Raw genomic sequence first — 16481 nt, forward strand, 5'->3', positions numbered from 1 at the left:
TATATAGATAATGCACTCTTTCAGCACACATTATCCCTTTTGTCTTGTTTTCGATAAGCAGACAGACGCTCAGATGAAATTTATCTTATAAAGCAGTCAAGCTGGAGTTGTGTAAAAATAATAATTAAATTACATACTAAAAATTAAATTTCCATGTGAATGCCAATGTTGAGTTTACACTCGTGTGTCGACCAGAAGGTGGATTTACGACCCTTTCTCTGGCTTTTCATTCCGATCAGTGATTCTTGTTTAAGTCTAAAGAGAGCTGAGTCCCTAAAGGCTTGCGATGACAATATCAAAGGTAAGCTATATTAGATTTAAGATTTTGAAATTAATGTTATTAAATTGTATTTATATTTTCCCAATTTTAAAAGTAATATTATTTTTCAATTACAATTTACTATTACTATTATTAATATTATTTTGAAATTATTTTTATTTTGAAATAATTTTGTATATTTTTTTTTTTAAATTTTGCTTTAGTTGTATGTTTTAATTAATTATTATATAATTTTTTTTTATTTTATTTTATATTATTTATTTTTTGTATACAATTTCAGTTAATTTGAAGAGTATGAAAGAAACAAGAAAAAACGAAGTTCAGTTGCACCAAACCATTTTTACACCGAAGAATGGGTACAAAAAGATCTGACAAATGAACAGCTTCTTCTTAAAAATATGGACATACAAACATAGGGACGTTTCTTTCAAGGTATACCATTATCCAACCAATTTAATGAAAAAACACCTAATAGCTTACACTATAAATAAATCCACAAATACTTTTAAAGAATTTTTTTTATAAAGAATCTCTTCGACTAAGAAGCTTAACTCCAGCGTGCTTACTTCTAGATTTATTCGTAAGGACGAAGAGAAATCAAGCTTTCATAGAAAAGCTTCATCAAATCACTTGAATTTCCGATATTGCTAAAGCTTAATATTGTCTGACAGACATGAGTTCGGTCTTGCTAACTTCAATGCTCTCTCCCGCACAAAAAGTGCACAGCTGACTGACTGCCATGGAAATGAACCGCGATAATCGAACATTAATTTTAATTAAAGTAACCGGTTTGAGACTTTAATATAATTTAACCCTCCAATGTTCTTGCAACAACCACCGTTTCGGAAATAACAACTACGTCGACCCTCCGATAAGCTTTGCGGCAAAGTCAATGCTAGCCGGTTAACGCCTTAAAGCCGATTAAAAACATGAAAATTCTATATGCTAACTAACCTTTGGCAGCGTCTAACGGCCGCAAGGCTGTCTAGTAGGTATTTAAAGCCATATCTGTTGGACTGTCTGCCAGCCTGACTGCCTGTCCATGAACTTTAATACCAATAAATGTAGCCCTCTTAAGCCGTGCTAAGCTGTTGCTGATAAACAATGCCGGCACTAGGGAGTGCCAAAGCCTTTAAATACAACCATACAACCCCTTTGCAACTCCCCATCCGACTGACATTCACTCACTCATTCATCCATTGCTTGCCACCCAATCCATTATACTCGAAACACCCAACATTGTTGCCAACTCTGGCGGGCAGACAGTTCACGCTTCGAAGTTAACATATACTGAAAGTCATTCGCACATCCTCACTCCTAGCGCCCACATTTGACACTCACTGCACCAACAATCACTCACTCTCTTCTTTCACTTTCATTCATTGGATATTTGTTTTGGTATATACATATATAAATAAAAGCGTGAGTATTTTGTATTTGTCAGTCAATAAGGTGTCTCGAGTGATTTATTGTCGCTGGATTTATATATGTGTACATATGTTTTTCTATACAAAAACACTTTCATTGGCGTTGCTCTCACTCTCTTTGATACTACGCATATAAATATCCCCTCCTAATACGGTTTTATAACAGCTTTAAAGCATTACGACAACTAAACACTCGCAACGAAAGTGTCTTGACACAACTCAAAAAGTCAATTGGCTATTAAATTTGGCAAGCTTGCTTTTATTGAAAAGAACACTCACCAGCTTACGTTTAATGGCCGCGTGGACGCCTCTCATTTGAAATGTGAGTTAAACATAATCTTTATATTGTTCGCGGCATAATTAATGGTTTTTTGTAATAAAATTTAATTTGACGTTGGTTTAGGAAGCTCAAATAAGTGGTCAATGTGTTCTAAATGGTTTTTTAAAAGGCAATGATTATTAGTAGCGTTTAGAGATATTTTTTGGCATAAAAAGCGTAAGCAATTGTGAGTATAAGAAACCGTTTAGGCAAGAAAATTACAAAGAAGGAAATGTTTAAAGAAAGTTTTATAGATTATATGATACATTTTCAAGACTATAAAAGAGATGAGAAAGGTTAGTTTCCTTCTAGATCGGTCCAAGAATGTCTTGCTCATTCGTACCGACTTTTTAACCTTAAGGGTCTCAGCTAAGGTAAATATTATACTTGTATATAAAGTTCTCGAAGAAACAAATATTTTCAACAAGCTTTTCGAACAAATAAAGAACTAGCATTTATGTTAAATTTTTCAGCAAGAGAACAAGCGAAGCGAAGTTTCTAAAGAAGTATTTTTATCGGAATATATTCGACGCAGGTCCAAAAACCAGTTTTCCTGTTAAAGTTACTGTATAAGAAATATATCTAGCAATCCAATTCCACGGCTCTCGTAAGTATAAAGTAAACTACTGCAATATTGAGGAGATCGGTAAAATGAAATCCTGGGCTTTCAAATTGTATAACGGTCTATTTAAATTTAACAAACCGCAAATATATTTGATCATTATACTTCATTTTCGGAGCTTGTACAGGAATAGTGGGAACATCGTTGGTCAATTGATAATCGTTCTTAAATCTTACGCCAATTTCATCCGATTGGAAGCGACTCGTTTTCCGATGTCCTCTTACGTTCTAGCTCTGCACCATTGAACCGCCAGTGAGCTCCGCATGGGCTGACCAACCAATAGAACTTATGCGACTTCGAGATCCTTGTAGCTCAGGATGAGCCGTAAGAATTCCTCCGAATAGGTACACACTCGATGGAGCTAAATATTTTATCGGACAATCTTTGCCGAAGTTGTATGGAGGAAGGCGAGGTGGAGTCATCATGTCACTTTGTCCTCTATTGCTAGACTAAGATTGATATATGTATCTCGGTAGACACGCCTTCGGCGAACCTAGCGAAGTACAGCCTTAACAAACTTATGACGAGCTCGAAACAATTCGTCGATCTGTAATGATCCGGTGATCCATTATTAGGAGTTTATTGGTAACGCAACAGACGAACATTTATCCAAGGGAGATCCATCGATTAGGATCAACCGTACAACCTAACCTAACTTAAGAGGTAACGGCTCGTAATTTGGGGATATGGTTTTGATAGGTGACAACACCGCATTCAAAATGTTGCATAAAGAAATGCTCCTATTTCAAATAATGCTCCGATTTCTATTCGATAGACATACGAATAATAAAGTAGTCCTTCTGCAATTTCTCCCTTACAACTCTCTGTGATTATTATTGTACCAATTACAGTTATAAAGACCAATTGCAACCAAAACTTCATTGGTAAAGCATATAAAGTCCAATGATTTACGTGATCATTACATGGATTAAGCCAAATGAAATGAGTGTGGTTTGGAAGTGGAGCTCACCCTCAAGTCCGAAAACGACAAACACTTACCGAAAAGAGAAATTGTCAAAGGGTATAGCAAGAGTTGCATACACATTCTACTATAACAAGGGGGGTGTTGTACATTGTTCTGGTTGTCGTAATGCATTGATTAGTGTTGACGCGCAGACCGGCAAGCAACCCCCCTACAGTGACGAGGCATATCACGTACTCGTTAGCGAAGAAGCCCGCCAAATGAGTAGCTTTTTATATACTTTCAAAGATATAAAAGTACATATGTACAAGTATGTAATCAAGAGGTAAGACGTGCAGTAGTGGTGGACTTTGCCGCCGGCCCAGCGCATGAAGTATATGAAAAGTCGACTTTACGCGGTATGACTTTCATTATTTTAACTTTTTCTTTTACAGCAGTTATTCGTTATTCTGCTTATTTTTCTTTTTTCTTTCTTTTTCCTCTTCAGTTCAAGTAAAATAAATGAAACCAGCGAATTACGTTCAAGTTCATGACTGTTGCGAAAACAAGTTCCAATAAAGAATGAACGAAGACAAGCTCACGCAAGGCAACCGAGCCGACAGTCAATGAGACCAGTTAACTTTGTAAGTATTCCATACTCGCACATCGGATGTGCCTAACTTGCAGTACTTAAACACTGAAATGATTTGTCCGCTTGCCGCTTGGCTTGTGAGCTCAGCACTTGAAAACGCGGCTGAAGTATTATACTTTACATTTGCGCAACTTCTAACGGGCCGTTTGTTGTTTATTCTTACTACAAACTCTTTTATTTTGCATACACTCTTACTTTCCCTTATAAAATACGCTCCTCACACATATCTCGCTCACTACTTCTTCCCTTCAGCCACAACAGAGTTACAATTCAACTGAACTCTCACCACACAACAACAACTCACATACGATGGGCGTCGAATTTCAGTGTCAATTTTAGTTGATCTAACCTCAGGCGTTTCGCAGACAAAAATAATGCGATAACGCACACAGCCATAAAATATATTTTTGTACTTTAGTGTGATTGCCGTGTAATTTTAAACATTTACATGTTGTTCATTTTGTCCCACTGGCATTTGTCTACCCATACCTATACGCAAAGTGTGCTTTGGCTAACACCATTAAATAAAACGCGATAAATTTCAATGCATAGCAACCCCTAAAAATAGCCTACACATAGGTAATAATGATGTTAAGACCCATGCTACTTTCACTTTTTGCTTGCGACTGACTGCGGCAAAGTATTTTTTATACCCTAGTTTAACGGTATTCACGGTAACGGTTGTTTGTAATTATATACAAAGTCGGTATTTATAAATCGAAATGTTTTTAATGTTTCGAGCAACTAGTGCATATATACTCTCGTCCATCGAACCGTATTTTTATGAGTCCAAACACACTTCAAGCGTCGGTAGTATGTCCATTCATTAATCTATAAATTCCTTCGTTCATCAACTCACATTCCTATGTTTCATCTATCCGTTCGTCCATCTGTGCGACGGCCGTCTCTCCGTTCCCAGTTCCTTGAACAATTCATCCGTATGCTTCATTTATTGCTTGATCTATCTATCTGATCATCCTTCGTTCATCCGGACAAACTTCTATCCATTCTTCATCCGTTCATCAATTGATCCGTATTTCTCGAAATCGATACTGATCTCGATTTTTATATACGAATATTCTATTTTCTGTTGGTCTATACCATCGCCCATAGTTTCGTTCTTTTATTCTTTCTTCTATCTACCCGTTCTTCGTTCGTTTAATAACCCATCTGTTTCTTTCGAAATCGATATTGATCTCGGTTTTAAGTTCAGAATGTTCGGTTCCTGTCAGTTCGTCTATAACACAGTCTCTTCAAATATTAGTTCATTCTGTGATTTGATCGTCTATCGTCCATTTGAACGATCCTCTATCCCCCCTTCGTGAACTCATTAATTCCCCCATCTACCAGTTAATCCATACAATCGTTCATTGATCTTTTTGTTCACTTGTCCGTTTGCCCATCTATTCCTTCTTCCTTTCCTCTTTGAAAATTTAAATATATACATTGAGTTTATAGGCGATTTTACTTACAGTGAGGTTTGGTTACACCACGTGAAAAATGACTTAAATTAGGCACTCAGTCATATATAATTGTGAGATTCATGTGGAAGATGAGTTATGATTTATAGGTTAGTTAGGAGTAATTTTAGGATTCAAGACTTGATATCTGATCGAACCAGGTCCAACAAAAAACCAGAGGAGTGGAATGTACTCAAGTTCCGTGCTCCCAGTACTATCGCAGGTACATAAACTGCCAAAATTAATTTTATCTTGATCATTTATTTTAGAGTCCAAATCGGCTGTCTGCTTTGAGCTCAAGTTTTCAGACAGCCACTTGCACAAATATTTATATATCGACAAAAGCTTTGTGACCATAAAAACATTCCCTAAGTTTAATAGAACAACCACCTAAGACCATGCTATTTAAAAATCCACAGCGACTTTAATAGAGGAGTTGTGTGATTTGAAAGTTTAAGATACGGCTTTTCATGCTTAAGCAATAGTTTGTGACATTATGAACTGAGGTGTTTTTGCTATAAGCACACAACTCAAAGGGGGCAGAACGAATTTCAAAGCTTCTCAAAAATTTTTTTTGATAAAATGCATTCGAAGTCGGAAAGACACTTCGAACCTTTGACTGTCTGCATATATTCCCTCTTCTGTATGGAATTAATCAACGCAGCGCGCCCTTATTTACTGTGTGCTTTTGTTGTTGTTGCATTTTTCCTACTTTAACAGCGCCAGTTTTCAAACTCGCTGGCTATTTTAAATTTCTTATGCGTCCCTTTTTTTCTATTTAAATGTAAATTTTCAGTAGAGAACGCCTGGAAATATGCTACTAAGCTTAGCCGACTGCTCAACAACACTTATGCTGCCAAGCATACATGTAATATGTAAATGTGTGTGTGTGTGTCGCGAGAAAATGATGTATTTATGGTAACACGCGAGTAGGGGTGACAACTGAAAAGCAATAAACATGAAATTTCGCTGTCGACAAGCATACCAGACAGGATATTGGTGTTGCAAAAAACAAAACAAAAAAAACAACAATAAAATGATACAAGTATAATTTATGTTGGCTCGTACGTGATAACCACTTCATCGCTTCATTTGATGTTTGCCATAAATGAGTGCGCTGGTTTAACGGTTATATCGAAATGTGGCATGCCATTTTTTTATATTCCCAAGACATATGTTTGATAAAGCAAATTTTTGGAAAAATATTTATAAATATATGAGGGTGCTTCAAAATATTTATTATCTATATATTATATTTAGAAAATTAATTCTTAAAATTTCAAAATTTAATCATTTTTAAATGGCTGTAGCTACTCTTCTCGTAAAGGTAATCATACTTTGAAGCTTAGCAAAGCTTACGAACTCATCTTTAAGAATATAAAATGTATATTAATTAAATTTATTTTATACCCTGCACAGGATATGTTGGGTTTACCACTAAGTTAGTAACACCCAGAAAGAAACATCGGAGACCCTTTAAAACGTATATAAAAATGATCAACGTGACGAGCTGAATCGATTTAACCATCTCAGTCCGTCCGTATATACGCGAACTAGTCCTTCAGTTTTTGAGATATCGGCCTGGAATTTTGCACACATCTTTTTCTCCCCAAGAAGCTGTTCATTTGTCGGAACCGCCGATACCACTATAGCATATAGCTGCCATACAAGCCGAAAAATAATATTTACATATTTAAGCACCCTAATCTAGTAGGTTTTGTGAAAAGAAATACATTATTTTTCCAATAGATGGCGATATTTATCTTATCTTATTTTACAGTTTTTCTTCGATAAGAAAGAAAACGCAAGCCAGGCGATTAAAATGTGAATAGCGTTTAAGGTCCTAATACTGTAACAGCCAATCATGCGCAATTTTGGTTTCGTCGATTCCGTTCCGGTAGTTTGGTTGTCAAAGATGCACCGCGCTCTAAAAGACCATTCATAAAAAAAATCGATCAAATAACGGAAGCCGTTGAGTCCAAACATCAATTACGATTGTCCAGGACCTAAACATTGCACAAAAAACCGTTTGGAACCATTTGAATAAGGCTGGATACGAAAAGTAATAATTCAAGCATTCAATTTTATGCAAAAATAATGGATTTCTTTTTACTGCACCATACATGCATACAAACTTAGTCGCTTAGACAGGTATTTATCACGGATCAATCAAACAAGGGGAAGTCAAATAGTAAAAAAACAATTGCAGACTTTCTGTTTTTCTTAGCGAATTGTGTCTGATTGCTAAGCGGAAACGGAAATGCGATTTAACTTGTCAGACACGAATCGATTTGTACAAATTGAGCAGTACAAACTCTCATTTTTTTGTACGTTATATTATATTGTATATAACTGAGGTTTGAGCACATAAAACATGCAGTGGATTTATTTTTTTTATTTTTCCAAAAATTAAAAAAAAATAAAATAAAGAGAAAAATTAAGAAGTGTCACATTAAGATCCTGAAGAAGAAGACTTGGCGAGTCGATTTGTAAGAACAACCTCTTAATTTTATTTTGACTAAATAATCCAGATTGTATTGTCAAAAAAAAATTGCTGAAAGACGTTACCTAGTTACGCTAGTGCGATATATTTCACAATCGGTTCTAAAGAAATTGCATTGAAAAAATAATAATTTATAATAAAGTTTATATTTTTTCTTATTTTTGACTTCCTTTATTTATTTCCTACATAATATATATTTTTTTTTAGTTTTGAGCTGTGGTCCTTGAGTTGTACGAAGAAAAAGCAGTCTCTTGCCTCTGATAAACCCATTACCACCACACTACCACCATAATTTCCAACGAGAAGTGTGAAAACTTTTTATGAAAAGAAAAACTGTGCACAAAAATATTTTTCACGTGCAAAAACTGTTACATGTCTGCTACATTAATACAGTTTTATTACCGTTACAGCATTTACATCATTTCATACCGTTTTTATAGCCCCCACTTTGCACTCGTAATAAAAGGCTTCAGAAATGTGTTGCACTCACAAATATATATAATGAGTTCAGCCTTGAGGCGACTCTGGCAACATTTGTCAATGCAGTATAATTTTATGGTATATTCGCATTTCGCGTAATTGAAATGTTTACAGTGGAGGTCATAGAAATGGTGATGAGGAGTTTAATTTCGACTTGTAGACTTAATGAGACTTTTGATGAGAGAAATTGAAATGGTTTAAGATATAAAAGTTAACTACTGCTTGACTTTAGAATTTATAGACTTAATAAGAACGAATACCATAGAGCAATTCAGTTAAACTTTTTAAATAAAATTCTCGAAACAAGTGGCAACCTTCTTCAATATATATCGACCCGAAATGGTCCTTTTATATATTTTTTGAGTTAGAGTTTATTGTAGTATTTAATTGATTTAATCGAAATCTTCGCAAAGAGATACCTATGCAATATTGAAATTATTTTATCATTCAAAATAAGTACTAGAAATGAATTATCCACGACTAGTGTCTATGTAACCGGAACTGGTTCAACAACAATAACTATAAATTTGTTACAAATGTATCGAGAATATATATGAATGAATATATATCCCAAATTGGTTCAAATGATATAGCTTTAACAAAAAGTTTACAGATAAATATTGATTTTTTCGATACCATGGTAATTATTTTTACAAAATTCTTTATGGGAATTCTAAATTAAATAAATATAATGATGACATTAATTTTACTAATACCTATCTAATAAACTAATAACTATCTTTAAACAATTATTTGGAGATTCATTTTGCCTTCTCTATAAAAAATATTAAAAAATTGCATTTTAAGACATCTTATTAATTAATTAATACATTTTGCTAAATTTTAGAAATATTTATAGTATAATCAACCCGTTTAGCTCAAATGTGATATACTCGTAAATATTTGATACAAACTTAAACCAAGGGGCTAAATTTAATATATGATGGTTTATGAGGTAAGTCAACCAGATGATCGGAAATCATTATATTAGGGATGTGAAGTAATTCAGATCAATTTCAACCCTATTCACCTAAAGTAGGATATGTATAGCATGCCCGATTTTATCCATTGAAGGCACATTGACATACTGTTATTAAAGAGAGATGTTCTTTGTGTTTTTTTCAGTCAACAAGCCCAAAAATGTTTAAATGTATGAGGGCTAGGAGAAATCTTGACCCGATTTCCCTCATTTTTGACATAAGGACACACTATTATAAGGAAAAGACTCTCTCTGGGTTACCTTAGAGTTTTACAGATATTTTCGAAAAAAGATCAACTATATGCGATGAAGCACACATATTCGGTATCTGGGGATTAAATTTTAGTCCGATTGCAACAATTTTTGGGCGTAAGATAGCACATCTAAGAGGCACAATATAACGTAAGAAAATCAAAATGGTGTTTGGTTGTAATTGGTCAAGCAGTTTGGATTTCACCCAAAGTGAGCCGATGCCACGCCCAATGCACAACTTTTATAACGGCGCTTTCATATCCAAGAAGCCCTTCCCTAGCACCTTGGGTGTAAAATTTAATGTCTCTGAGGCATTTATTTATTGAATTATCGTTTTTAACGCAACCGTTAATTGGAGAGTGAGCGTGGTTATCATTCGATTTGATCCATTTTCCCACTATCTGTGGAGACACCAAAAGGACTTCTTCTGAGCAAGTTTGGTCGCAATATCTTTAGAGGTTTGTGATATAAATGATAATATAATGAAGCTCATTAATTTTTAATTCAATTGTAGTCCCCGCTTTTTAAACATTTTTTAACCGCAGATATCCTTCTTTACTATTACTTTTAGAGCAAAAATAGAAAACATTTAAAACCACAATTTGATAAATTATTAAAAATATATTCGAATTTTAAAAATTTAAATTCAAAATATTTTACATTATGACGAAAATTATTTCAAAACAAAACAAATATTTCAAAAATAGGCAAGTTTTAATTTTTAAATATTTTTTTAGACACAAAATATTTTAGAATATTTAATAATTCCAAAATTTAATATTTTATATAAAAAAATGAATAATTCAAAAATTCATTATTTATTTAAATTTTTTTTTTTTCTATAAACAATATTTATGGTATTTGCGAAAAAATATTAAAAGCACAAATTTGCATGACCACCACTGTACAAGCACACAGTTAACAGCATCGCTGAAATGCAATGAACTCTTCAAAAATCATTCGTTCCGTTCTAATTCCCAACTTCAAGGCTATTAAAATTGCGAAAAATCGAAAAATTCTAAGCTGCGGAAGCATAGTTTTGGGCGCATAAAATATTCAACAAGCGTATACATATATGGCGCATACTCGTACATAAGTGTAATAACAACCAACACTTGAATACCTCAGAAAAATAAATTGTAGAATTTCTAATAATGTAATAAATTTTTGTTTTTGCAAAAGCGAAAAGCAAAAATATGGATGAAAACAAAAGCAAAAGTAATATAACAATTTGCTATGTATAGCTTATATATTCGCATCCATACACATTTACATGTTTGTAGTTAGTCCCTTTTCGCCCGGCGTATTAGTATGCCATAGCAGCGCATTGAGAAAAGGGACGAAACACAAACAATACGGAAAACGGCAACGCGAAGAGCCAGCAAAACAAATTAAACGCCAGTGGAATACCAAAATAACTGAGGACAGCAGCGCATACAAGCGCTAACTGTAGATATAACTGTGGAGGGCGAATGTGAAGCTAAGAAATTGACAAGATTATGTGTTTTGTGTGTGCAGGAGCTGGAAAATTTACTGCGTTTGTGTAGCTGTGTGGCTGGAAATAACCTCGTCGAGAATTACAATAAACACAAGCAACACACACATGCATTGGTATTTGTTTATAGTACTGATGTGTAGCATAGTTTAAGGCGTTTATTGGATATAAAGTATTTTTGCACGCATTAAAGTGTTAATGCATATAACGATAACGGTTAAATATTAGTTGTAACATTTATTATGGTGGACAAAGTAAAATGGAAGACTAAGCGCTATAAAAATTATTAGTATTTAATAATTTTTGGGAGATAACATTTTTATCGCTATTTTGGCAAGGACTGTTCAATAGATATTCTCTCCTTCGCCATTTTAAAATCTTTTTTCATATGAAAGTATTTTTTAAGAGAAAAACTGCAAGTTTCAGCCGAGCTGCCGTCATTGTGGAGATAGTGAACAATATCCATCGACTATTCACTACTTTTAAAGAACAATGTAGAATGGACTCAAGAAACGACCAGTTGCGAATGAGCTTTCCAACATGTAGGGTTCATAAGGCAAAGCAAATATTAGTGTCATACTTACAAGCTTGGCATATTCTAACTAAGCCAGGGAACCAGGGGGATTTATGAGGGTCTTTATGTGTACCATAACGGATTGGTGTTCAAAGCTCAAGTAAGAACCCTGTTAGCGCTTATAACAGGATCAGTCTTTTAATCTAACCTAATATAACTGGAGTCTAATCTGGTTAAAAGAAGCACTACGAAAAAGAACCATTGTAACTATGCCAAATTACTCGAGTTTCACGAAGTGTTCTCATATTTTGGAAAATTATATTTTGAGGTCGGTTTTGATACATTTTTTTACAAAGACCCCATTGAGCCTACGAAAAACGAAGTTCTTTTTAAGAGAAACAAGTGGCGAGTAAGTTTTGAAGCAAATCATATGATAATCAGAGATAATGTCTGGATTTAAGAGATATTGTATAAGTGTGAGAGAGAAGGATTAGTCTGTGAGAGGAACACAATATGTATGTGACAGAGAGTAAAGGAGATAATATGTAATCACGGCTACGGAATCGTTGAAAATATTTGCAAAAGTGTTTTGGGGAGTATATTTTATCACGAACACAAGTACCTATATAAGTGCAACAAAGCATTCATTGAAGGTCATAGAGCCATTGGAAACTCGCTTCATGTGATTTGTCCCTCCACCTGTTAATAACAACAACATCATAAAGTTAAAGAAACAGCTCGAAAATCGTCAAGCTGGTATCAGAGAGATAGCAAAGGATACCAATATTTCTTATAGATCGGCTCAACTCGTTTTGGTTAACATTTTGAGTGTGCAGGGTGTCAAAGCTAGACAATACCAAGAGACCTGAATCTTTTGCAAATACGACGTCGAGTAGAGGTCGCGAAAGAGATGCTTGACTCTACATTCATGAAACGCATCATTACTGGTGGCGAGACGTAAGGTTATGAATATGACATTTAAACTGTCCAACAATCTAGCGAATTGCGGTATACAAATTAGCTGAAAGCGAAAAAGCCACGTCAAAGTCGGATAAAAATTCAGGTTGTTTTCTTTGATTCCTGTGGGGCAGTTCACCATGAATTCGTTCCACAGTGTTAAACGGTCAATAAGAAATACTACTTGGCCAATTTGACGCATCTACATGCAGCAATTCGTAGTAAACTACCAGATTTATGGACAGAAAATATATGAATTTACATGTATATGTTTTTACAAGAGAGTAGTGCTCAAATAATCGGCGATTTGGTTTAAACAATTTAGGATTTCTGTAGCCAATCTCGAGAAGGACCAACAGACAATGGTGTTTGGCGATTAGGAAGATTTTTCTACTTAAAATTATCTCAAATTCAAAATCCCCAAAAAAATAACCTTACTATAGATGAACACAGGTAATGATTGACGTCTAATCAAAGATTTGATTTTTGATAAAAAGAATTCTCTTTATGTAAAATATTGAAATTATTATACCCTTCACAAGTACAAAGGCTTCTTACAAGAACTTGATTCTGATCGTTCAGTTTGTATGTCAGCTATATGATATAGTGATCTGATCTGAACAATGTCTGCGGAGAATACATTGTTGCCATTGATCGGATCTAAACAATTTCTTCGCAGTTTACATTGTTGCTTTAAACAATAACTCATACCTAATTTTGTGAAGATAACTCGTCAAATAAAAAAGTTTTCCATACAAGTACTTGATTCCGATTGTTCAGTTTGTATGGCAGCAATATGCTATAGTGGTCCGATATCGGCCGTTCCGACAAACGAAGAGCACCTTTGTGAGGAAAGGACTGGTGCAAAATTTCAAAACGATAGTTTAAAAACTGACGGACCAGCTTGCATATATACAGATGGACGGACAGACAGACGGACTTGGATAAATAAACTCAACTTATCATGCTGATCATTTATATTTATATTTTATAGGGTCGACGTCGTTGCCTTCTTGTTACATACTTCGTGGAAAACTTAGTATACCCTGTTCAGTGTATAAAAATCTTAGTCCTTCGATCATTACTTGACAAATATATAAAAATAAGAAAAAAAATAGGCGTGAAAGTTTTTACTACATCGGTTCAGCCGTTTTGGAAAAAATCAGCGACTCTAACATCGGAGTCTTGAGCAACCCGGTCTTAACATTTTGAACCGATTAGAGTAAGTTAAAAAAATCCTACTAATACGCTCATGTGTATCTCCGAAACTATTTGAAAGTTAAACAAAAACACCGATTCACAAATGGATGTAGCCCTTTAAGGAGTCACCTAGCGTTACTTGTAAATAATATTTAATAAACCTCTTGAGAATTACGATTGAAAATATAGTAGATGAGGAAAAATTTATGAAATGTTATCTTATTTCATCTGCCAAACGCTTGAGAGAGGCGAGGCGAACAAACAATTGGTGTAAGTACTATTTACGGGTATAATCAAATAGAGCTTGAATAACAAGAGGTTATATAATATTACTTTACTGACTCTCAATTATCCATATACGGTCTCAATTGCGTCACTTTGTTCCTGCTTTTATATGTAAATTTTTGAAAAAGTCATCCAATCTATATTCAAATCACAAGATTACCATTATTTGGCCTACGGTCAATCGATTTATGGCCCTGTTGGAGTCATAATGAAAGAGAAGACCCTTGAGCAATATAAAGCAGAGTCCTAACGAAATGGTTGCAGAGCGAAAAATAATTAAATTAAGTCTCAATTTTCATATAATTAGATTATATTTCCAGCAACAGTAACAGTTTAGCGATTACTCAATGCAATTCCATGCACCTTGTATTATACTACTCTTCTAGCACTAAGCAATTCTACATCACATTCCACATCCAAATTCAATATTCCATGCCTAAAAGCGCACAACGTTTAATTGCACACTTAATAGGGCAATAAGTGTATCGATAAATAAAGTTTGCATTAAAAACAAAGTCGAGAAGTACAAGAAGGATATAGAACATGAAATCAATTTTACATTTGCACTTACCCCTGCCACACTGTGTGCGGTCAAATGCTTGCCACCGCCCGATTTGCCGGCAATGCTTGCCGCACCACCACCAACAGCGGCTGGACTGCTCGACAACTGCATCGACTCATTGGAGTTGCCAGATATTTGTGATGAGTTCATTATTGAATTACCATCGCCAGCGGTGCAGGCATCCGTCGTCAATAGATGAAAGTTTAATTGCACACCAGCGCCCAGAGCGCCACCCGCACCAGCGCCGGCATTGTAGTCCGTCGAGTTGGACTCGGTGTCAGTGCCGGCAGCGCCAGACGCTAGCATTGCAGTGTTCGGTGAATGCGAAGTGCTGCTGATATTCCCATCTCCGCCAGCCATGGACTGTGGTGTGGGTGTTGTCGGTGTCGGTGTCGGTGTTGGCGGCGGTAATTGTTGCAGTGTTGTCGATATCAAAGTGGGTGCGCCAATATGTGGCACTATGTGGCTGCTGCTGCTGCCGGAGTTAATGTGATTGCTTGCCATATTTTGTAATTTTGCTACGGATCTACTGCTTGTTTTTGCTGTTGTTGCTGTTACTGTTTTTTGTGTAAGTCCATGTACATTTCCGCTAGTTGAGTTTAGTGCACGCCATTTTTCCGACATCCCGCGTTTTTCAGTTTGTGTCGTGGCCGGTACGCGTGGAACGCGAATGCGCGGCCGCTATCCGCCAGCGTAAGAAGGCGTGTCAAAGGCCTTAACGTGGCACAACGTCAGCCACTTACGTGTCACGCTGCGCTAAAAATTTACACTCGCACTTGAGGCAACATTAAGAGAAGCTCGTCGTCAGTTTGTATGGGGATTTTTAACTCAGGAGGCTTTGGGCTGCAACTTGTCACGAAAGTTCGTCAGTTTATTATCACTGTCAATGTCCGTCAACTAGTGCTGTCCGGCGTCAAATTGGTGCGATTGAGGTGGATTTAGTTAATCATCTGCAAAGAGAGTATAAAATAAACAACAGGAAATTAGTGAGGTTATGAAATATAGTGCAAAAACAGTTGATAGGTTTAAAAAATAAAGTGTGTGATATAATTGTACATGGTATCGGCATCATATTTTGGACTGAAAAAGTATGTTCTTCACTATAGAAAGATTATTTCTAATGAATATCTTTAAGGTATTAAGCTTACTCTGTAGATTTTAAGAAGCTCAAGCCACTTCATTTTATAGGTAGTTTAAAGAGATCATAAACCCGAAGCACTAATAGAATTTATAACGAATATAGTTTAAAAGCGAACTTCGACCACAATGTAAATCTTGGTAAACTAACGATGCTTTCTATTCCCACTATTCTGCGGGCCACTGCGACTTAAGGTTTATTGTCCCTTCCTCTATGTCACAACCCAGCACTCTGACGAATTTCAATTGGCTAGTCTATGAAGTGCAACTAAGTACAACTACGATTTATAGCATGATTAAGATCCCTTACGGACCATACCCGAAATAAACCCGCATTTATATCGCACCGCCTCATTGGAATGACATTTCAACAGCTTTTTCCGGAACTATTTACGAAACTTTATACGATTCTAAAAAGATGTTCTCTTTACAAGCTTAGACTTTTTAAGGAAGAAG

At 35.3% G+C, this 16481-nt stretch overlaps 1 protein-coding gene across 4 annotated transcripts in view; it reads right to left on the reverse strand.

The window, feature by feature from the left end:
* Positions 1-16481, reverse strand: part of CdGAPr (GTPase-activating protein CdGAPr) — a 191633-nt gene that overhangs the window by 34248 nt on the left and 140904 nt on the right. For all 4 annotated transcript variants that reach the window (XM_036361775.2, XM_070106784.1, XM_070106785.1 and 1 more), the window contains one exon: positions 14898-15838. In XM_036361775.2, the coding sequence (XP_036217668.2) occupies positions 14898-15512 (615 nt within the window). In that variant the 5' untranslated portion in view covers positions 15513-15838. The remainder of the gene's footprint in view (positions 1-14897; positions 15839-16481) is intronic.

The sequence above is a fragment of the Bactrocera oleae genome, chromosome 3, assembly GCF_042242935.1.
Source record: "Bactrocera oleae isolate idBacOlea1 chromosome 3, idBacOlea1, whole genome shotgun sequence".
In the NCBI taxonomy this organism is placed as follows: domain Eukaryota; kingdom Metazoa; phylum Arthropoda; class Insecta; order Diptera; family Tephritidae; genus Bactrocera; species Bactrocera oleae.